The sequence below is a fragment of the Schistocerca nitens genome, chromosome 2, assembly GCF_023898315.1.
Source record: "Schistocerca nitens isolate TAMUIC-IGC-003100 chromosome 2, iqSchNite1.1, whole genome shotgun sequence".
Taxonomy (NCBI): domain Eukaryota; kingdom Metazoa; phylum Arthropoda; class Insecta; order Orthoptera; family Acrididae; genus Schistocerca; species Schistocerca nitens.
The window spans coordinates 489,481,697-489,503,761 of NC_064615.1; the positions used below are offsets into that span (position 1 = coordinate 489,481,697).

Below are 22,065 nucleotides of genomic sequence, written 5' to 3' on the forward strand. Positions count from 1 at the left end.
TTGAGAGATGAAGTAGTGAAGGCAGCAGAGGACCTAGTAGGTAAAAAGACGAGGACTAGTAGAAATCCTTGGGTAACAGAAGAAATACTGAATTTAACTGATGAAAGGAGAAAATATAAAAACGCAGTAAATGAAGCAGGCAAAAGGAATACAAACGTCTCAAAAACGAGATCGACAGGAAGTGCAAAATGGCTAAGCAAGGATGGCTGGAGGATAAATGTAAGGATGTAGAGGGTTATCTCACTAGGGGAAAGATAGATCCTGCCTACAGGAAAATTAAAGAGATCTTTGAAGGACAGAAAACCACTAGATGAATACGCTAAACAGATTCAGAAGGATGTAGGTTGCAGTAGGTACTGGGAGATGAAGAAGCTTGCTCAGGATAGAGTAGCATGGTGAGCAGCATCAAACAAGTTTCAGGACTGAAGACCACAACAACAACAACACCTACATATAAGCAGAATCGTTTTTACTTCCTCTTTAGCATGATACCACTAGTTTGGACAAGAAGAGAATAGAAGCTTTCGAAATGTGGTGCTACAGAAGAATGCTGAAGATTAGATGGGTAGATCACATAACTAATGAGGAGGTATTGAATAGGATTGGGGAGAAGAGGAGCTTGTGGCACAACTTAACTAGATCGGTTGGTAGGACATGTTCTGAGGCATCAAGGGATCACCAATTTAGTATTGGAGGGCAGCGTGGAGGGTAAAATTCGTAGAGGGAGACCAGGAGATGAATATCAAGAGTTCAGATGGAAACCCAGTTCTAAGCAAAGAAGGGAAAGCAGAAAGGTGGAGGGAGTATATAGAGGGCCTATACATGGGCAATGTACTTGAGGACAATATTATGGAAATGGAAGAGGATGTAGATGAAGATGAAATGGGAGATACGATACTGCGTGAAGAGTTTGATAGAGCACTGAAAGACCTGAGTCGAAACAAGGCTCCGGGAGTAGACAACATTCCATTAGAACTACTGACGGCCTTGGGAGAACCAGTCCTGACAAAACTCTACCATCTGGTGAGCAAGATGTATGAGACTGGCGAAATACCCTCGGACTTCAAGAAGAATATAATAATTCCGATCCCAAAGAAAGCAGGTACTGACAGATGTGAAAATAACCGAACAATCAGTTTAATAAGTCAAGGATGCAAAATACTAACGCGTATTCTCTACAGACGAATGGAAAAACTGGTAGAAGCCGACCTCGGGGAAGATCAGTTTGGATTCCGTAGAAATATTGGAACACGTGAGGCAATACTGACCCTACGACTTATCTTAGAAGCTAGATTAAGGAAAGGCAAACCTTCGTTTCTAGCATTTGTAGACTTAGAGAAAGCTTTTGACAATGTTGACTGGAATACTCTCTTTCAAATTCTGAAGGTGGCAAGGGTAAAAAACAGGGAGCGAAAGGCTATTTACAATTTGTACAGAAACCAGATGGCAGTTATAAGAGTTGAGGGGCATGAAAGGGAAGCAGTGGTTGGGAAGGGAGTGAGACAGGGTTGTAGCCTATCCCCAATGTTATTCAATCTGTATATTGAGCAAGCAGTGAAGGAAACAAAAGAAAAATTTGGAGTAGGTATTAAAATCCAGGGAGAAGAAATAAAAACTTTGAGGTTCGCCGATGACATTGTAATTCTGTCAGAGACAGCAAAGGACTTGGAAGAGCAGTTGAACGGAATGGACAGTGTCTTGAAACTAGGGTATAAGATGAACACCAATAAAAGCAAAACAAGTAAAATGTAGTCGAATTAAGTCGGGTGATGCTGAGGGAATTAGATTAGGAAATTAGACACTTAAAGTAGTAAAGGAGTTTTGCTATTTGGGGAGCAAAATAACTGATGATGGTCGAAGTAGAGAAGATATAAAATGTAGACTGGCAATGGCAAGGAAAGCGTTTCTGAAGAAGAGAAATTTGTTAACATCGAGTATTGATTTAAGTGTCAGGAAGTCGTTTCTGAAAGTATTTGTATGGAGCGTAGCCCTGTATGGAAGTGAAACATGAACGATAACTAGTTTGGACAAGACGAGAATAGAAGCTTTCGAAATGTGGTGCTACAGAAGAATGCTGAAGATTAGATGGGTAGATCACATAACTAATGAGGAGGTATTGAATAGGATTGGGGAGAAGAGGAGCTTGTGGCACAACTTAACTAGAAGAAGCGATCGGTTGGTAGGACATGTTCTGAGGCATCAAGGGATCACCAATTTAGTATTGGAGGGCAGCGTGGAGGGTAAAATTCGTAGAGGGAGACCAAGAGATGAATACGGTAAACAGATTCAGAAGGATGTAGGTTACAGTAGGTACTGGGAGATGAAGAAGCTTGCTCAGGATAGAGTAGCATGGAGAGCTGCATCAAACCAGTCTCAGGACTGAAGACCACAACAACAACAACACCTACATATAAGCAGAATCGTTTTTACTTCCTCTTTAGCATGATACTATCTCTTTGTTACCACAAATTTTTTGAAGTTATTAATTATTTATTAAATTTCAGTTAGATACATACTCTCAGCTGAAAGTTCCCTCACATATTAATTACAGAGCATATCCATATATCAGCAGAATTGTTTTTACTTCCTCTTTAAGACGATATATCGTGCTTCTCTCTACCTACAGTGGTCTGTTCTGCAGGTCTGGAGATGCAAATAATATAAATCTAGTCTTTGTGTGCTGACGTCGGAACTGACGTCACGTCCGCCGCGTTTGGAAGTTGACGGAAGTACACGGCCACCCCCACACCTTCCCATCAGAGGCGCGATCGCCTCACTTTCACAACACAGTGCGTGAAAACCAAAATCCGCTCCAGATAAAGATCCGTCACTCGTACCCAGATATGATACGCCGTGTCACATACTTAGTGTTGTAGTTGTAGTCTTCAGTCTGACGACTTGTTTGATGCACCTCACCCCGCTAGTCTGTACTGTCGACGCCCCTTCCTATCTGCATAACTACTGACACAAACATCCATTTGAACCCGTTTAGTGTATCTGAGGCTACAGTTTCTATCCCCACACTTCGCTCTATTATCAAACTGACTATTCCTTGATATCCTGGATATTTCCTATCAAATGGTCCCTTCATTTAGTTGAAGTGTGCTATAAATTTCTTTCTTCTTCAGTTCGATACAGTACTTCTTCGTCAGTTATTCGAGCCATCCATCTAATCTCCCGCATTTTTCTGTAATGCTGTATTTCAAAATTTTCTTCTCTTTCTGTTTGAAGTTTCACTTCTGCGCAAGGTTACACCGCAGCCTTCAATGAAGACTTCCTAATACTTAAATTTACATTCTGTGTTAACAAACTTCTCTTTTTCAGCAATTCTTTCCTTGCTATTGTCAAGCTGTATTTTATATCTTCCCTACTTCAACCATCATCAGTTATTTTGCTGCTAAAACAGCAAAACTTATTAGTTTTACTATTTCATTTTCTAATCTCACTCTCTTAGCAACGCCTGATTTAATTGGACTATACTCCATTATCCTTGTCTTGCTTATCTTAATGCCCAGTTTACACCCTCTTTTCGAGATACTATCCATTCCGTTCAGCTGCTCTTCCAAATCATTTGCCTTCCCTGACAGAATTACAGGATCATTCTTATTTATTTTCCTTGAACATTAACTTCCTTTCCAAACTTCACCTTGCTTTACTTTACTGATTGCTCTATGTACAATTTGAATAACATCAGAAGTAGACCTCAACCCTTTCTCATTTCTTTCTCTACTGCTGCTTTATTTTCATGTCCTCTGGCTCATAAAACTGTACACTGGTTTCTGTACGAGTTGTAGATAAGATTTCGCTCCCTATATTTTACGCTTGCGAACTTAAGAATTCGGAAGACGGTAATCTAGTCAGTAGTGTTGAAAGCTTTATCTAAATCCACAGATGCTGTAATCGTAGCTTTCTCTTCCTTTAGCCTGTCTTCTAAGATAATTCATAGGCAAACTGTCTATTGGCTTCTGTGTCGGGTTCTTGGGCCGACGTTCATCTAATGATTTTACTGACGTTTCGCCAGCATGAGTGGCTGGCATTGTCAAAGCTTCACCCTCCATTGCCGGTGGTGAACTCAGGGTGTGTGACAGCAGTGTGACGCCTCTGTAATTTCCACATTTTCGTCGATTGCCCTTTCTTAACAGAAGGATGATGACTCCTTCACTCCAATCTTCTGGGATTTTGTTTTCTTCCTAAACACTGATAACACTCTATACAGCCAATTTAAGCCTAATATTCCAGCTGCCTTTATCATGTCTGAGCTGAGATCATCAAAGCCTGTCGACTTTTCATTCCGCATGCTCTGAAATACTGTTCCAACCTCACGCCATGTTAATGGATGTCCTTTGGTTGGACTTCATTAATTACTCTACAGTCATTGATGGTTGTGTTGTCCGCCTTCCATGTAGCAGCATGTTGAAGTACTTTTCTCATTTCATCCTGATGGTTTCCTCTGTTCATATTACGTTACTGTCTTCTGTTTCTAGCGCAAGGACATTTGCATATTCATTTCGTTTATTCTCTAGTGCTTTGTATACTATTTTCCTACTTCCACGACAATCTTCCTCTATCCTTGTAGTAAAGTTTTACCAGTACTTTTCCTTTTATTCCTAGATCAGACTTTCTACGGTTCGTTTCCTTCTCCGGTATTCCTTTGCTAGGTATTAAATTGCTAATTCATTTCGTCTATCATCTATTTTCTGTTTTTCATGGGTCTCGGAATTCCGTCTCTTTCGACTGTTTAAAGATTCTCTACGGGGAACACACTTCGAAGATGAGGAGAGTATCAGTCCTGTATTGAAAACATGGCTACGCCTCCAGGGCAGGAGCTTTTACCAGCAGGGAATACACGCTTTTCCTCAACGTTGGCGTACGGCCATAGAACGTGATGCAGACTACGTAGAAAAATAGGACATGTACAAGACATGTTGATGTATAATGCCACCATATTCCGTTCTGAGAAAAAAAAATGGGACGTTACTTATTGAATGACCCTCGCAAATTAGGAATTGTTGTATTCTTCCATATAATTTATGTGATGTCCCCGTTTCTTCCCCTTCCTGGTTCTAAAACCAATCTTGTTATCACTAATTCTGTAACTATTCCTGCCACTGTCAAAACTTACTCTCTGGCTAACTTTACTAACGCTGTTTGGATCACTGGATCAGTTATCCCGCGTTTATTCTCCATTTAGGCGTTATTACGTGTTCATACGACACATTATCCGCATTGTTCCGAGAACAGAACTAAGCGTCTCCTAACTGGGTCGGTACAATTGGCCCTTAGTAGTGTAGCCATCTGGCGAAACGTTTCTGTCAAAATTTCATGTTCTTCGATACACGGAGAAGATATTATGTAATCTTTCTTACCTGTTATTCCTGTTAGTCGTTTATTTCCAATATGGTGGTGTGAATCTATGGATTTCACTAATAATTACAGTAAGTCTGTATCATTCGCACACCCAATCAACCACATAAATAACAGCAATTGGCAATGACGCTTTCGAGTTTATTCGGTTCAGCTCTTATAGCCCCGTCCTCTTCTGTCTGCGGTAAAGTTTTTTATTTCTAGATGCTACAGAGATTCCCCTGGCAGAGGCATCATGTGCGCTATGCACGCATTCAAAAGTCAACTTATGATTCGTTCAGAAATCATAAATTAAGATACTGCTGATACATGGTGAAATAACGCTCTGGTGGGCGGTTTTAGGGGTTTAAATCACACCGGGGTATGACCATGTGGTGCATTTGTCGTCGCACGATGGCGCTGGCAGCAGTCCACATATCCAGAGGTGTGATGGTGCATGTAAGAGTACGGTGCAACGAGTAAGTGTGCAGACGTTTTCAGACGTGCTGATGGTGATTGTGTGTTGAAAAAAGCTCAACGATTCCAGCACTCAGGAAACGTGTCCAGGCGCTACATGCGGGACGTCCACAGTGTACAACACCACAAGAAGACCGATATATCACCATCAGGGCCCGCAGACGGCCAGAGAGTACTGCAGGTAGCCTTTCTCTGGACCTGGAACTGGAACAGTTGTCTCCAGACACACAGTGTACAGAGGACTGAACAGAGATGGTTTATTCGGCCAGAGACCTGCAAGGTGCATTCCACTGACCCCTGATCACAGGAGAGCCCGTAAAGCCTGGTGTCAAGAACACAGTACATGGTCGTTGGAACAGTGGTCCCAGGTTATGTTCACGGACGAGTCCACGTATATTCTGAACAGTGATTCTCGCCTGGTTTTCATCTGGCGTGAACCAGGAACCAGATAACAACCCCTTAATGTCCTTGAAAGGGATCTGTATGGAGGTCGTGGTTTGATGGTGTGGGGTGTGATTATAATTGGTGCACGTGCACCTCTACATGTCTTTGAAAGAGGAGCTGTAACAGATCAGGTGTATCGAGACATCATTTTTCACCAGTATGTCCGCCTTTTCAGGGGTGCAGTGGGTCCCACCTTCCTCGTGATGGATGTTAATGCACGGCCCCACCGAGCTGCCATCGTGGAGGAGTACCTTGAAATAGAAGATATCAGGCGAATGGAGTGGCCTGCCTTTTCTCCAGACCTAAACCCCATCGAGCACGTCTGGGATGCTCTCGGTCTACGTATCGCTGCACATTTGTAAACCTCTACGAGACTTCTGGAGCTCCGACAGGCACTGGTGCAAGAATGGGAGGCTATACCCCAGTAGCTGCTTGACCACCTGATCCAGAGTATACCAGCCCGTTGTGCGACCTGTGTTCGTGTGCATGGTGATCATATCCCATATTTATGTTGGGTACATGCGCAGGAAACAGTGGAGTTTTGTAGCACATGTGTTTCGGGACGGTTTTCTCAACTTATCACCAATACCGTGTACTTACAGATCTGTGCTTGTGTGTTCCCTATGTGCCTATGCTATTAGCGCCAGTTTTGTGTAGTGCCACGTTGTGTGGCACCACATTCTGCTATTATCCTTAATTTATGAGCATGAGTGTGTACGAGCTATGATGATAGTGGAATTGAAGTCTTGATTCTTAAGTGTAAAGCAGGTACATAATCATATAAATTACCTTGTATTCGATGTCTTCCGGCTGGAGACTAAAGTTCTTTAGGGACGGGTCAGGAGTCTTGCTGTCGTCGTACGTGTAGTTGCGCACCGAGAAGTCGGTGCCACCCATGGGCACGCGCACCAGCGAATACCGCGAGCTGCCATCGCTGTTTCCGAAGTAACTCCTGCAACACAGCGCCGCCTGTCAACACACCTGGCAGTAAACAGTGCTACCCACCTGGGACTGAAGACTCCGCTGTTTGGTCCCTTCCCCCAAATCAACCAATCCTAACCAGCAATGTACGGCATCGCACGACTGACATGGAAGAGGAGCGTAAATGGCACATAGTGATAAAACTATTGAGTCACCAGCCCACTTCCATGAACCCACTGCTGTAACAACCAGTAAATATTAACTGTAAATCCTTTGGTCCAACAGTCTATCTATAACTCTGACGTTCCGTCAGACCCCCCCTACAGCAATGCCTCAGGCATCTTTGCTGTCAGTGCTGGAGTGGCATATGGTCAGCACACCTACGTTCTGATACTTGACGTCTTCTTTTCAAAGAACGGACACCACCCCTCTTTCAAATGGCTGTTCGTGTTTCCTAATGCAGCCGAGTCCATGACACTTCAGTCCTCTCTCTGAGACAAATCCTTGGCAGTTTCTGTGACTGAACTCAAAGTCTCCTCGGAGAGTTGTGTTACACTCGCTAAGAGACAGGACTCAGAGCCGACCTTGTATCACTGTTTCGTTGGGTGGCCAAAATCAACAGATTTATTGTTAAAAATTATATTTACTGACGCATTTTGGGTGTAATCCGTCTGCAGAACGTCTGTCAAAATTGATTTGTGATGAGAGGACAATCACAACGTATATGTGATATTAAGAGTAAACAAACTTCAGTTCACATACTACATAAAAAGCCCCAACACATAGCTTCATATTACTGTTACCAACAAGTGCTACCAGGTGCTATGACTGTAGTAGCGTTGAAAACCTGCGTTAATAGCCGATAGACAAATTAATAACAAAAATTTAAAAAGGAAATTGAAAAAGGAACGTTCAAATTTTTTATGAATTGATGAGTCTAAAAGTAAGAGTTATAGCAGATTAGCGAAACATTTGACGTGCCTTTAAATGACGCTCGAAATCATGGACAGCGGCTGAGAAGCTCTTGCGTCAGTGATACAAGGAGGCTAGTGAGTGACATCCACGATTCTAAGTTAAACAGTGAACTTTTAACTCTATTGGCATCTCACTTGGTTCAAATGGCTCTGAGCACTATGGGACTTAACTTCCGAGGTCATCAGTCCACTAGACTTAGAACTACTTAAACCTAACTAACCTAAGGACATCACACACATCCATGCCCGAGGCAGGATTCGAACCTGCGACCGTAGCGGTCGGGCTGCTCCAGACTGTTGCGCCTAGAAACGCTCGGCCACTCCGGCCGGCCATCTCACTTGCTGTAGATGATTTCACGGCTCATTCAAAGGCCTGTAAAATGTTTCTCCGATTGCTTTTATTTCTCACTTATGGTCCCGTATTAAAGTGGAGCGGCACAACAGAGCAGAGTGAAGCTGCGCGTTGGGCAGCTGCCGCAGCGCTGTTTGGCGCCCAGGTACGGTGCGGCCGGGGTGCGACGTGGCGGCCAGCGGGCTCGCTTCATTGTATGGACGGCAAACTCGCAAACCGGCCGATCGGAACTGTTCCTCAAACGATTCTCATGAAACTGCTCGGTAAGGAAATTTGATTCTCGCGGATCTCATACCTTTACTTGTCAGCTTCTGTCATTTCGTTAATGGTCATAGTTACTGTGATTAAAAAAAAATGGAAATGAGCGTATGGCATCGGTAGCCGGAAGGCCCCTATTCTGGGAAGTTCGGCCGCCAAGTGCAAGTCTTATCTCATTCGACGCCACACTGGGCGACTTGCGCGCCGGTGATGAGGATGAAATGAAGATCAGGACAACGCAACACCCAGTCCCCGAGCGGAGAACATCTCCATACAGTTTTTGTATCACAGAGGCAGCTAACCCTCTGACCGAACACGCTGAGCTACCGTGCTGGCTGCTCAGCTAAGCAGGCAGACAGTTATTGTGATGAAACTTCCTGGCAGATTAAAACTGTGTGCCCGACCGAGACTCGAACTCGGGACCTTTGCCTTTCGCGGGAGAGCTTCTGTAAAGTTTGGAAGGTAGGAGACGAGGTACTGGCAGAAGTAAAGCTGTGAGTACCGGGCGTGAGTCGTGCTTCGGTAGCTCAGCTGGTAGAGCACTTGCCCGCGAAAGGCAAAGGTCCCGAGTTCGAGTCTCGGTCGGGCACACAGTTTTAATCTGCCAGGAAGTTTCATATCAGCGCACACTCCGCTGCAGAGTGAAAATCTCATTCTGGAAACATCCCCCAGGCTGTGGCTAAGCCATGTCTCCGCAATATCCTTTCTTTCAGGAGTGCTAGTTCTGCAAGGTCCGCAGGAGAGCTTCTGTAAAGTTTGGAAGGTAGGAGACGAGGTACTGGCAGAAGTAAAGCTGTGAGTACCGGGCGTGAGTCGTGCTTCGGTAGCTCAGTTGGTAGAGCACTTGCCCGCGAAAGGCAAAGGTCCCGAGTTCGAGTCTCGGTCGGGCACACAGTTTTAATCTGCCAGGAAGTTTCATATCAGCGCACACTCCGCTGCAGAGTGAAAATCTCATTCTGAGTTATTGTGATATTTACTGTGAGAATTTCGAGAAGTTTGCAATAGCGGTGACCATCAGTTTGTATTTGGTGCATGTTAGGTTATATGTTGCTGCACATGAAATGTAGCTAACATTCGGAATTTTTCTTTAAACTTAGAAGGAATCGCTATCTATCACCAATCTCGAGAAAATTGATCGTAAGTAAAGCACATCGTCGAGAACTCACACGCCAGTGAAAAAACAATAATGAAATATTCATTCCTCGTATCTCATAAACGGTTTGATATATCGAAACAAGATTTTGGCAGATCCAAAGAGCAGAATATTTTGCAATATGACTAATAGCAGTAACATCCATATCTAAGCAATATTCAAACAACTAAGATTTTTCCATGAAATAATGTCATCGATAGCTGATGAAACGAGAATTATTACAGGGTCCTAGGAACCAGAAGTAGTTTTCGAGGCATGGCTCTCAGATTCACTGTAGGATTTACAAATGCTAAAAGTATTGTGGAGTCAACCATCAGAGTGTTGTGGGTTTCCTTCCAGTCACTCCACGTACCAATGCCTCTTTCTACATACTGTAAATGATTTATACAACATATAGAACTTTCCAACGGTACTCAGCGATGTTAACAGAAAACTTACTGGTCTAAAATGCCCATAAATTTCTGGTGAATGTTTTATAGTTACAAAATTTTTCATTCAATCATACCACAAGCAGTCGCAGATCCTCAGGAGAAAATCATTATAATCGATGCTGTGGGATTTTATTCTTCTAGTGTATTTCGCTTGTTGCAAGAGGGTGAACGTAATATACTGCCTGATTCTCCAATACGAAATACATCAGTTGTTTTGCCTCTTGTATTCGCTGGAGATTAGGCATATCCATTTCAGAGGCATTTTATCAAATATTACAGTCAAGGTGTTTTAGATCCATGGAATTAGTATTTCAACAAACGCTTTTCCGGACCACAGTGATTAATAGAATGTGCTTTTGGAACAGTAAATGCTAAATGGAGCGTATTTTGGAAGCCAATAGAAACTTCACCACAATTTGCTGACGATATTTTGAAATGTACATGTTCTCTACAACGGTGTCATTGACCAACAAGGATCCCTTAGTGTTGACGAGCAACATTCAATATGCATTGAGCGTCCTATTCAAGCCAGTTATCAGACAGGACGAAACTTCAACAGACCTTCAAATGAAGCTGTTCAAAAGAGACAGTTCTGTAAACTTCTTCTCAGGTAATAAAACAGGATTTTCGTCTGTTTCTCATGTGTGCTATTTCAACTATATTGTCGCCTCTCGTTTTAAGATAATGGAAGGAATGAGAGATTAATGAAATGTATTCTGTACTTCCAGTCTGTAATTCTGCTATCACCTCATCTCATAACTTATCCAAAACAAATCAGTTGTGATGATGGCTGGTCCCACAAAGGACGGCAAGTAAAAATAGCTGCTATCACAGCTTCTGCTGATATTATTTTCCCAGCAGTACAAAAAAAGCAACACAAGCGCCAGAAACAGTGCTCACTCTGCTACCCACGACAACGGCCGAATGCTGCCGGCTTTGACCGAACGTACCCGGACTCACAACGAACGCTTTGGTCACCGCTCCGAGAAACAGTCGTGCCTGATTCGCTCAGCGCCGCTCTGTGCCGCGCCACACCGCTTGCAGCGCTACTACACAGAAGCGCCAAAGAAACCGGTAGACCCTCCGAATATCGTGGAGAGCCCACGCGAGCTCGTAGAAGTGCCAAACGCGACGCGGCATGGACTCTACTAATGTCTGAAACAGTGCTGGAGGGGATCGATATCATGAATCCTGAAGGTCTCTCCATACATCCGTAAGAGTACGAGGGGATGGAGATCTCTGAACAGCACGTTCGAAGGCATCCTAGATATGCTCAATAATGCTCATGTCTGGGGAGTTTGGTGGCTAGCGGAAGTGTTAAATTCAAAAGAGTGTTCCTGGAACCAGTCTGTAGCAGTTCTGGACGTGTGGGGTGTCGCATTGTCCTGCTGGAATTGCCCAAGTCCCTCGGAATGCGCAATGGATACGAATGGATGGAGGTGATCAGACAGGATGCTTACGTATGTATCACCTAGATGTAACAGGGGTCCCACATCACTCCAACTGCACACGCCCCACACCATTACAGGGCCTCCACCTGCTTCAACGATCTCCTGCTGACATGCAGGATCCATGGATTCACGAGGACGTCTCCATACCCGTACACGTCTACTCGCTCGATACAATTTGAAATGAGACTCGTCCGACCAGACAACATGTTTCCAGTCAGCAACAGTCCAATGTCGGTGTTGACGGGTCCAGGCGAGGAGTAAAGGGTAAAGCTTTGTGTCGTGGAGTCATCAAGGGTACAAGGGTACAAGAGTGGACCTTCGGCTCCGAAAGCCCATATCGATTATGTATCGTTGAATGGTTCTCACGCTGACACTTGATGATGGCCCTGCTTGAAATCAGCAGAAATTTGTGGAAGGCTTGCACTTCTGTCACTCTTCAGTCGTAGTTGGTCCCGTTCTTGCAGGATCTTTTTCCAGCGGTAAGCATGTCGGAGATTTGATGTTTTACCGGATTCCTGATATTCACGGTACACTCGTGAAATGGTTGTACAGGAAAATCTCCACTTCATCGCTACCTCGGAGATGCTGAGTCCCATCGCTCGTGCGCCGACTATAACACCACGTTCACCTCACTTAAATCTTGATAACCTGCCATTGTAGCAGCAGTAACCGATCTAACAATCGAGCCAGACACTTATTGTCTCGCCGGCCGCGGTGGCCGAGTGGTTCTAGGCGCTTCAGTCCGGAAACGCGCGACTGCTACGGTCGTAGGTTCGAATCCTGCCTCGGGCATGGATGTGTGTGATGTCCTTAGGTTAGTTAGGTTTATGTAGTTTAGGGGACTATGACCTCAGCTGTTAAGTCCCATAGTGCTCAGAGCCATTTGAACCACTTATTGCCTCATATAGGCGTTGCCGACCGCAGCGCCGTATTCTGCCTGTTTACATATCTCTGTGTTTGAATACACATGCCTAAACCAGTTTCTTTGGCGCTTCAGTGTAATCACATGCACTGCGCAGCACTGTTTCGTTTCGCCAGCGCTGCTCTTGCTGTGCCGTGCCGCTTTACTAAAACTGCAGCCTTAGGTAAATCATTTCACAAAAGATTTGACAGCTTCTCTCAAGTATTCTCCCTTGTTTATATGTTTTGTTCAGAAAACATGAAATATAATGTAAATAAATATGGGCCGGTATTGTGTTACTCGTATGAGTATACAGATAAAGACAAAGCATATTAGTCTCAATTTATGCTTTGATTTGATGTTTTTGACACTTCATTCATGTAAACAGCAGCAGCTGTTCGTGAAACATTTCAGTTTTCTCTGACATTAGTAATTAATTTTTTCTTTTTTACCCTGATTACTTTCAAACAATAAAGTATTCTTTTGCAAAACTAGACCTCACGCCCCTCAGTTTGATAACTCATTTGTCCATTTCCCTTTCTTCATTTGTCTATTAAAATTCGGCCAAAAATTGTTGTTTAATTTACTAATTAAGATTTTCGTAATTACATTAATTAAAAGTAATTGAATCTTTCTTTGCAAAATTAGACCTAACGATGGTCAACTTGATACTCCATTTGCCTATTTCCCACTTCTTATGGCTATGAAAATTCGGAAAAAAATTTCTAAGGACGTTTCACTCAAACGTCTGTCCAAAAACAGTATTCCGAAAATTAAAGAAAATAGTAGGAATAAATATTTATAAGGCATGTTAAAAACAACAGTCAAAAGTGTAAAAACAAAAGTTCGTCAAAGAATCAAGCGATTCACTTAACGGCTGATGGGAAGGGGATGGAGGAAGAATAGGGACAGTCGCAAACCAATCTTAACCCACACAGGCTTGAGTCAGCAACACACAACACTGGCAAAACATTGCAGAAGAAAGAATGGCTTAAGGTTCTTAAGAAGTGCACATGGCAGAGAGAAGAAGGGAGACAAAATGTATGGAGATATATATCTTTATTGACCCATGGTGCTACTGCATTGATAACAGTTTTTACAACTAAGAAATAAGTTAAAATTGTTGTGCATGGATTTAGAAATCTTATTAATAAATGTCATTTTAAGCCTACCGCCAAATTTGATAGGTAATACACGACACACACACAAACAAACAAACAAACAAACGCATGGAAAATACAGGGTGAATCACCTAAGACTTGCAGAAATCGAAAGTGCTATTGATGTGGCGTTTTCACAGAAAGGATTGGTAGTCAGGGGCTTTTATTGCTAGGCAATCAACAGACTGTAATAGTATTTTGAAACTGTGTTTATTGTGCAAACATACACTTATTAAATTGAACCATGCCTATTGAAATAAAGCTAAATGTAGGGTAAATTAGAATGGTAGTGGCGTCTGTTGCAGGATTCTAGTGCAAGTCGTTTATGAGGTATCACATTTTGGTAAGCTTCCACACCGACACATCTACGATACCTGTGCTACCACACACTAAAGAATAACATAAATGGCTACACTAGTTATATGGATTCTGATCAGTAATGAGACAATTGACCATCACACGTTGTGTTCAAAATGACCACTAGCAGTGACAATACATGCTTCCAGCCTGGTATGGAACGACTGATACACATGTCCTAACATTTCAGTGGAGACGTCCGAGCAGGATGCAGTAATACACTCCTGGAAATGGAAAAAAGAACACATTGACACCGGTGTGTCAGACCCACCATACTTGCTCCTGACACTGCGAGAGGGCTGTACAAGCAATGATCACACGCACGGCACAGCGGACACACCAGGAACCGCGGTGTTGGCCGTCGAATGGCGCTAGCTGCGCAGCATTTGTGCAGCGCCGCCGTCAGTGTCAGCCAGTTTGCCGTGGCATACGGAGCTCCATCGCAGTCTTTCACACTGGTAGCATGCCGCGACAGCGTGGACGTGAACCGTATGTGCAGTTGACGGACTTTGAGCGAGGGCGTATAGTGGGCATGCGGGAGGCCGGGTGGACGTAACGCCGAATTGCTCAACACGTGGGGCGTGAGGTCTCCACAGTACATCGATGTTGTCGCCAGTGGTCGGCGGAAGGTGCACGTGCCCGTCGACCTGGGACCGGACCGCAGCGACGCACGGATGCACGCCAAGACCGTAGGATCCTACGCAGTGCCGTAGGGGACCGCACCGCCACTTCCCAGCAAATTAGGGACACTGTTGCTCCTGGGGTATCGGCGAGGACCATTCGCAACCGTCTCCATGAAGCTGGGCTACGGTCCCGCACACCGTTAGGACGTCTTCCGCTCACGCCCCAACATCTTGCAGCCCGCCTCCAGTGGTGTCGCGACAGGCGTGAATGGAGGGACGAATGGAGACGTGTCGTCTTCAGCGATGAGAGTCGCTTCTGCCTTGGTGCCAATGATGGTCGTATGCGTGTTTGGCGCCGTGCAGGTGAGCGCCACAATCAGGACTGCATAAGACCGAGGTACACAGGGCCAATACCCGGCATCATGGTGTGGGGAGCGATCTCCTACACTGGCCGTACACCACTGGTGATCGTCGAGGGGACACTGAATAGTGCACGGTACATCCAAACCGTCATCGAACCCATCGTTCTACCATTCCTAGACCGGCAAGGGAACTTGCTGTTCCAACAGGACAATGCACGTCCGCATGTATCCCGTGCCACCCAACGTGCTCTAGAAGGTGTAAGTCAACCACCCTGGCCAACAAGATCTCCGGATCTGTCCCCCATTGAGCATGTTTGGGACTGGATGAAGCGTCGTCTCACGCGGTCTGCACGTCCAGCACGAACGCCGGTCCAACTGAGGCGCCAGGTGGAAATGGCATGGCATGCCGTTCCACAGGACTACATCCAGCATCTCTACGATCGTCTCCATGGGAGAATAGCAGCCTGCATTGCTGCGAAAGGTGGATATACACTGTACTAGTGCCGACATTGTGCATGCTCTGTTGCCTGTGTCTATGTGCCTGTGGTTCTGTCAGTGTGATCATGTGATGTATCTGACCCCAGGAATGTGTCAATAAAGTTTCCCCTTCCTGGGACAGTGAATTCACGGTGTTCTTATTTCAATTTCCAGGAGTATATATTGTTGCTATTTACTTCTAGACAGCGCCTTTCATCTTTCCACACAGAGAGAAGTCTACAGTCGCAAAATCGGGGGGGGGGGGGGGGGGGGGAATGGGCCAGCTGAGGTACAAGTCCTCTGTGTCCAATCCAACGATGTGGAAACAATTCGTGAAGGCATGCTGTAGCACTTCATTTGCTATAGGCTGGACAGACATCTTGATGGTATAAAACATTCCTCCTAATCTGCAGAGGAACGCCTTCTAGCACCCATGGCAGATTGCCTACTAAGAGCCTGCAATACTTGCACACACTCAGTGTTCCATCTATGAAAACGGGAGTATGAGCTGATGGTACATTATCCCACACCAAATGTTTACCCTCCATGGACTCCGACGTTCCACCTGACGAAGCCAGTGGGGATTGTCAACAGACCAATAGTGCATGTCTCGATGGTTTACCTGGCCATGATTGGTAAACGTAGCTTCATCTCTAAACAAGACAAATGATATATATGGAGGATCCTGTCGTAATGCCCATGTACAGAAGTTAACACAATTCTCATAATCATTTCCATGCACCGCTTGATAGAGAGAGATGTGATAGAGATGCAACCTACGTCGATGGAGAGAGAATATGCAGGGCACGTGCCTGACTCATGTCACTTTCTCGTACTGAAACATCCCCTTAGAAAATTTTATGAATTACTGACATCCAGTCTTACAAATTTCCCTTTTCTGACTGACACACGTCCAGATCGTCCGCTCTCAAGATTCAGCCATCTCTCCCCCCACATCCACAACCGCTGTCTCTGTCCCCACATCCACCATTGTTGGCGACTCACCTCCAACTGCGCAACGCTATGTGGTGTTCACATCCAGCTGTCCAAAACTACAATAGAAAATATTCCAACAATACAAATCAGCCACAGACTGCTCACAGCACAGTCAGTGATTTTCATACAGAGCGATACGTGGCGTTACCAACATAAAAACCTAACAGCCTACTTACATTGCGATTGCATGGGATCTAAGGTGTAGATCAACTGCAACAGCAGAAATAACATTCGTTTCCCACTCCTCTGCCGGCACTTGTTTTCTTCTATTACGTTGTCTAGGTGTTACACAACCATTTCTTGCGGAGAGGTTGAAGATAAATAATTGTCAAGATGGTTGACGACTATTGGGATATCTTGCCATATATGCAGTACAAGAAGAAACTGCGTTCTTACTACATTCTCCACACACCATGAGCATGTCAGCTTTTTCTGCTTTGGTAAGTTTCATCGTCCATTCACGACCTACTGCTTGCTGTCACACACTAACTGATTATCATGTCACAATGCAGTGCAATGCACCTTTACGCTGAGTGGTATCTTCAACTTTCATAACAGTCATCTGTGGGATAGTATGCAGAACCCCCATGGTATGGTGACAGCGAATCATCAGCATTGGTGGATCTGTGTTGTGTGGGCCGGGGTAATTGACGACTATATTTTGGAACCAGTCTTTGCTCCACATCTCCTAACAGGCCGAAATTATTGGCGTCTCTCGCGGGTGACTTTGCCTCCCCTGGCTAGTACATGATAGTGCTCCAGCCCACATCACCATTAACGTCCGGATGCACATGAAACGTGTCTTCCCTGGTCACTGGATCGCAGGAGACAGTCCAGTTTCATGGCCTGCTCTTTCTCTGGATCTCAACCCGTGCAATTTCTGGTTATGGGGCCATCTCAAAAATATCGGGTATGCAGAGCCCACTCCAGATGCCGAGACACCGGAGCAGCGTATTCTACATCTACATAAATACTCCGCAATCCACCATACGGTGCGTGGCGGGGGGTACCTCGTACCACAACTACCATCTTCTCTCCCTGTTCCACTCCCAAACAGAACGAGGGAAAAATGACTGCCTATATGCCTCTGTACGAGCCCTAATCTCTCTTATCTTATCTTTGAGGTCTTTCCGCGAAATATAAGTTGGCGGCAGTAAAATTGTACTGCAGTCAGCCTCAAATGCTGGTTCTCTAAATTTCCTCAGTAGCGATTCACGAAAAAAACGCCTCCTTTCCTCCAGAGACTCCCACCCGAGTTCCTGAAGCATTTCCGTAACACTCGCGTGATTATCAAACCTACCAGTAACAAATCTGGTAGCCCGCCTCTGAATTGCTTCTATGTCCTCCCTCAATCCGACCTGATAGGGATCCCAAACGCTCGAGGAGTACTCAAGAATAGGTCGTATAAGTGTTTTATAAGCGGTCTCCTTTACAGAAGAACCACATCTTCCCAAAATTCTACCAATGAAGCGAAGAGGACTATCCGCCTAGCCCACAACTTCCATTACATGCTTGTCCCACTTCATATCGCTCTGCAGTGTTAAGACCAAATATTTAATGGACGTGACTGTTCAAGCGTTACACTACTAATGGAGTATTCAAACCTTACGGGATTCTTTTTCCTATTCATCTGCATTAATTTACATTTATCTATATTTAGAGTTAGTTGCCATTCTTTACACCAATCACAAATCCTGTCCAAGTCATCTTGTATCCTCCAACAGTCACTCAACGACGACACCTTCCCGTACACCATAGCATCATCAGCAAACCGCCGCACATTGCTATCCACCCTATCCAACAGATCATTTATGTAGATAGAAAACGACAGCGGTCCTACCACATTTCCCTGAGGCATTCCAGATGATATCCTCACCTCCGATGAACACTCACCATCGAGGACAACGTACTGGGTTCTATTACTTAAGAAGTCTTCGAGCCTCTCACATATTTGGGAACCAATCCCATATACTAGTACCTTAGTTAGGGGTCTGCAGTGGGGCACCGAGTCAAACGCTTTCCGGAAGTCAAGGAATATGGCATCCGCCTGATACCCTTCAGGCATGGTTCACAAGATATGTGAAAAAAGGGCGAGTTGCGTTTCGCAGGAGCGATGCTTTCTAAAGCCGTGCTGATGCATGGACAGCAACTTCTCTGTCTCAAGGAAATTCATTATATTCGAACTGAGAATATGTTGGAGAATCCTGCAACAAACCGATGTTAAGGATATTCATGCTGTCTTAGACACTATTCGGATACAGCCTGGCCGATTTGAATGTGTGAGACAGAAAATGCTATGGTACGTACACTCATGCGTCTAAGAGCATCGAAACCATTTTCAGCACATATTGTAACCTTGGCTGCATGGCACAGTGCGTATTAAACTGCAGTCTCTGTATCAGTGAACGATGTCTAACATGGAAATCATGCATTTTCGAACATAAGTTCATAGCCCTTTTTTGTTCCATATCCTCTCATCGATCAGTCCTTAGAGTTTGTACACTGTGGGAAAAATCACCCTGTATGCAACAATAAAAGCATGTCAACATTATGAACGACCTCGGATTTGCCTGAGCCCACAAAGGCACATGCCATTTCAACAGCAACCCAAGAGGCTAAAAAGCGGAGGGTGTCTCAGTTTAATTTGTTATATGGTCAATGCAGCGGTCAAGTGACAAGGTAAGAAAAATATATAAGCCGTAAAACCTGAGCAAAGACGAACAGTGAATTTTTCTAGCTATTGTACGAGTCACAATTTGACATAAACCGCTGACGTTAACGTCGCTGGCAAAGGGCATACTGTTGTGGCCCCACACATGGGAACGAACATTTCGGGAACGGCGAAGCTGATTCGTTGTTCGCTTGTTACCGTCGTGGACATCTAAGGGAAGTGACTGAAGGTCGGTGAAACCACGACTAGGTGACTACGTTGCGGATCCCCATGTGTCATCACCGAAGAACGAAGTTGGATGTCTGCCGATAGGTAAAGTTGAATAGTCGTCGTTCTTTGGCAGATCTGACGACAGAGAACAGCACTATTGCAGGCGTTAAGTGTTTCGGAATACACCGTTCAGTGCACATTGTTAAACATGTGGCTCCGCAACAGGCGATCCCTGTGTGTTCCCTTGTTGATTCAAGGACATCGCCAATGCCGATTCCCGTGAGCACGGGATCATAGAGTTTGAACTGCGGCCTATGGAAATATGTCGCTTGGACGGATGAATTTCGTTACACCAGGTCATTGGTCCTAACAGGATATGCAGTGGGGGCGGTGTTATGCTGTGGAAGACATTCACCTGTGCTTTCATGATAGTAATCGAAGGCAGCATGACAGATGTGGACTTCGTGTAAATTACTGCGGACCACCTGCGCGCCTTCACGCTTGATGTGTTCCCCAACGGCGATGTCATGATTCAGCAGAATATCTCTAGGTGCTACACGCGCAGAACAGTCCTACAGTGTTCGAGGTACATGAAATTGAATCCACGTTGATGTCCTGGGCAGCAAATGCGCCTTATAAGAACCCGATGGAACATATCGGAGACACTATCGGACCCTAGATCCATATCTTCAAACCACGAGCGCTTAATTTACAGTAATGGCGTAGACAGTCGGTGCCACATACCTCCGAAAAATCTACTAACGACTTGTCGAAGCCACGTCGGGCAGAATCGCTGTTGTATTGCGTTCCGAAAGTGAACAAACACGCCATTAAGTAGGTGTCCATAATGTTTTAGTTCATCAGGGTCATTGTAATTACATCAAACTATGTTTTAAATGGCGTTCTCAATTATTTATGACGACCAGCCGCTACCCACATTTTAAATGTAGATCAACATTTCTGCTGCGTTCCATGCTACAGCTGAGGTTCACAACCAGGCAATACCTATCGTCTGCGGTAAAACTTAATTTTCTGAAGGGTGAAACAAAAAATGGTTTGATTATGGTTTGGTCATGACTAGATAAGTTTAAAAAATAAACTGTAGTCTCATTATTTACGCTCCGATATATCTAGACTCCATCATCATCAACATGATCAGCTAGATGACATACACTGCTCGATAAAAGTCGCTTCTAGTCTTCTCCATGCATGTGGCTCCCGTATCTTTGTGATGTGACATGCGCAGCTTCCATTAGATTTCCGTTTCAGTTTTTATCTCCTGTAAGGCAGTAAACCATTTCGTTAGTCCATCTGCCACCGATTCACCTGACTAGATGACCTGTCCATCTTCACTTCATTTGCATTACAGTGAGAACTATCTCTTCCTCTCCAATTTGTTCCCTCATCTATTTGCTTTTTCTCCTGTGTCTCTTCGTGAATCAAATCGTGCATCTTGCTATTTTTCACTGACCAGCCAACGGTTTTGAATGACAGCTGTATGTTAAGTTCCTGACTCATTGTCACAAGGCATAACTGATAATATAGACAAATTTTCCTATGCAGACACATCAGAAGCTAGGGTCTGCTAACTTTATTTGGTTCATGAAAGCTGCTGCAGGCTATCTTTACTCTTCCATTTATGACATTCTCTCCTATTTGGTAGCAATTTTAGAATAGTTAAAGGAAATATCAACTATGTCCTCGATTGCAGCTCTGTAATCACACAATAGAAATACAGGAGCGCTGGCGCGCTGGGTGGACTTATAACCCAGGCAAATTAGAAAGAAAATCAGCAAATGGGGGAAAAAATTTATAATGTTTTGGAACTTCCGGAAAGTATTCATGTGGGGTATAGTAATAAGAAACAGAATAGCTCCCCTTCGTCGGGGAGGCGCGTCCCCTTTTATCCCCTCCAAAAGTCAATTTGTACCATATTTAAATTTATACGCAAAATGGCTCATTTTTCGAACAGAGCTCTTATTAGTAAATACATTTCTCGCAAAATTGTACACGAAAAAGATATTTTCATCTTTTCATTTATACGAATAGTATTTGAGGTATAAGAATTGGAATAAAATTCTGTTAACATAATAGTTTGCAGTTTTTGTTGCTCAGCAAAATATTTAAATAAAATGCGTAATCAAGTGTATGGAAATATTTTAGCCAATATACTAGCAGTCTACTTGATGATATTTCATTTGCGATCAGTACTGTTGTATCAGGAGCAAGTGCCAACAATGAATGTGATTTGCAGAGTATCCATGTAGACGTAGATGCAGAAAACGTCAGCTTCCCCTTCCCCTTCACTCAGCGCTCTCGTACCACGATTGTCGGTGGCGTTTCTTCCTACCCAGTGTCCAGTTCAGTTGAGTTAATGTCGTGAACTATCAAAGTAGTACCAGAGAGTTCTGTTTTTGTGACAGTATTCATCAGTTTGTGGTGTTATGAAGTGCTTCTTCTTAGTCTCTTTTACTTGTCTGGACTGAGAAAACAATAATCCCTGG

At 44.3% G+C, this 22,065-nt stretch overlaps 1 protein-coding gene across 1 annotated transcript in view; it reads right to left on the bottom strand.

Moving 5' to 3' along the window:
* LOC126236433 (lysosomal acid glucosylceramidase-like) overlaps positions 1 to 22,065 on the bottom strand; it is a 144,354-nt gene that overhangs the window by 60,104 nt on the left and 62,185 nt on the right. Inside the window, exon 4 of the mRNA XM_049945736.1 lies at positions 7,054 to 7,216. Within this exon, the coding sequence (XP_049801693.1) occupies positions 7,054 to 7,216 (163 nt within the window). The remainder of the gene's footprint in view (positions 1 to 7,053; positions 7,217 to 22,065) is intronic.